At 33.9% G+C, this 2,531-nt stretch overlaps 1 protein-coding gene across 4 annotated transcripts in view; it reads left to right on the forward strand.

The window, feature by feature from the left end:
* The window catches only part of LOC108746041 (calmodulin-binding transcription activator 2), a 59,360-nt gene extending 57,854 nt beyond the window's left edge, over nucleotides 1-1,506 (forward strand). For all 4 annotated transcript variants that reach the window (XM_018482534.1, XM_018482533.1, XM_018482535.1 and 1 more), the window contains one exon: nucleotides 466-1,506. In XM_018482534.1, coding sequence (XP_018338036.1) covers nucleotides 466-561 — 96 coding nt within the window. In that variant the 3' untranslated portion in view covers nucleotides 562-1,506. The remainder of the gene's footprint in view (nucleotides 1-465) is intronic.
* Nucleotides 1,507-2,531: the final 1,025 nt, after the last annotated feature.

Here is a 2,531-nt window from a genome sequence, read left to right on the forward strand (position 1 = left end):
AATATTTATTAGAAATATTTATTTATATTTATCATAAATATTACATAAAGTGTTTAATCTATATTTTAATAATATTTCGAATAAAGTTTTATATATAAAATATATATAAAATATCTATATAACATTTCAAAAAATGAACATTAATAAATATTTATCATAAATATTCTGTGCTGTGTGAGTTCATATACTTACTAATTTAGAAATAATCTTAATACATGTATTATGTACATTTATTATTTTCTTTTAGAAAAAACAGACATCTTTGTCAAACAATATTCGAACTACGATTTCTAAATTTTCTAATTATTATTGTCTGATGAATTTTTGTCCGTCAATGAGAAAGTATTGAGGGGAGCACTTATAAATGCGTTTGTTTACCTTCCGGTATATACTGCCTGATTATTCGATATCACGTGTGCACTTACGATGCGTGTTTTTTATATAAAGTGTATATTCTTGAATCAGGCTGCAGAACGCCAAGGCCGTCGCAAACGGGAACGGGAGGCTGCCAGCGGTCATTTCACGGGCGGCTGCTGTCCCCCAAAGCTCGCTCTCATCTAGCCCAGGGGCCAGCCTAGTAGTCGCCAGCCCGGGGGTCACGTAGTTGACAGTCAGTCTAATGGCACGCGGAGCAGCGGCGAGAGAGATAATTTGGTAGCGAAATAACACGGCCGGTGACGAGAGCCGTTGGTGAACGACGCCCCGGAACAGGCGACACTCTGAGGGAGTATGCGAGGTTGTCAACGACGACTACAACTATTACGAGAGGGTACCAGACGTACGACACGGATGATATACGGTTTTGTTCTCTGCGTCTCTGATTTGCGTACCCGATGGTTGACCAACGTCAAGTCTTACCTATTCAATCTTTTTTGTCCCTCACACTATTATTGAGTTAACACCGCGTCTCATTCTCGACCGCTCGTTCATTTCGCTTGTATCTTACGCTATTATCGCACTCTATACGCGTCCCTGCATCTTCTTCGAGCGAGTATTGGAGTAGCAGTAAATAGGCGAGCCTATCGTAAGTGGGTTTGCCAAAAATCTATACGAGATCGATCGACTGAAAAAGCTTGTAGAATACAGTTTCTCCTCTCGCTTAAAATGTAAGACATATGTATCCACGTATCGTATCTCTTGTAAGATACGTTATCGTGTCTCTTCAAGAGTACAAGATCCGCTTAGTCAAACATATAGGTTGATTCTTTGTTATACATCGCGTGACAACATCGAAGTTGTCGAGCCGTGAAATTTTATTAAATCCTTGTATGCACCGAGCTGAATCGCACAAAATCGTTGTCGCTTTCGTAGGTTCAAATAGCTTGCGAATTTGCCATCGGCAGATTCTACGAGAAACCGCAAGTCTTTTCAAAACGAATATTTCTTCAAGGCTCTTTATAAATGCAGACATGTATTTCTCTTTTGATGACACTAGTCGATCGGATTCGAGCCTTCTTTCCTTGAACAAAAAATAAACTGATTATATAAATTATGAAAATTGTAACATGCAACACGATGAAACGCAGAATTCGTTTTTAGTAATTTATTTATTATAAAATATATAGATATTAGTAATTTATATTATAAATTCACTTTAAATTTAACTTAATATTGTAAATCTCGTAATTTTTGAAACAATAAAAATGAGATACTATAGAAATTAAAGATTGTTTTTACCTAAAAAGAGAGAATTCTATCTACTTGTGCCATCAATATTATACTGTTCATATCGACGTAATTTTATCATTTTTTATAACAAAGAAATTTTTATGTAGAAATTATTATGTTGTTTTTTTTTCGACGTGATTACATGCACTGTATAATCTTGCATAGGTAATATTTTTCACTCTTTATGGTATGTTCTCATCGATTTTTACTTCTAAATATACAATTCTAATCGATTTAGGCGAAACTGCGACTAGGACTGTATCGAGAAAGGATAACATCTATGAAAAAAAAACCCCTTGATCGAAGGAAAATTGCCCTAAGTTCGTACGAAATCTTTGTATTTAAACTTCTTCGAAATTGTTTCCTGGTACACTTTTATTTCTGTTTGATTTTGAGTTCAATTAACGCTAATAGATAATTAAATGAATGAACAATCAGAATATGAAGAAGCGACGTGGAATTGATTTTAAAAGTACTAATGAATTATATTTTTAACCATGGATAAGATAATTCTCAGAAATATGAAAAGCGAAAGTGAAATTCTAAGTACGAATTAGGACACAGTTTTAATTAAGATATTAATATATCTTAAGATATTAGTTAAGATATTAATTACGGGATTAGATTTTTTATTTTGGTCGATTTCCTTCGAGCTAGATATTCTTTCAATATTTTTACAAGAGATATAGTTAAATTTGATCGATACGCGATTCTAAGCACTGCATTTCTATCATTTAGTGCAAATCTAATAGCACAGCATCGAGAATCTATTGTACATAATTAAATTAGATAAGAAATTGTCATTCATAATGTGGCAGAAACGATCTCTTTCGTGTATGACATTCGTTTTCCTTAAGAGACGC

This window comes from Trachymyrmex septentrionalis, unplaced genomic scaffold (assembly GCF_001594115.1).
Source record: "Trachymyrmex septentrionalis isolate Tsep2-gDNA-1 unplaced genomic scaffold, Tsep1.0 scaffold16, whole genome shotgun sequence".
Lineage (NCBI taxonomy): Eukaryota > Metazoa > Arthropoda > Insecta > Hymenoptera > Formicidae > Trachymyrmex > Trachymyrmex septentrionalis.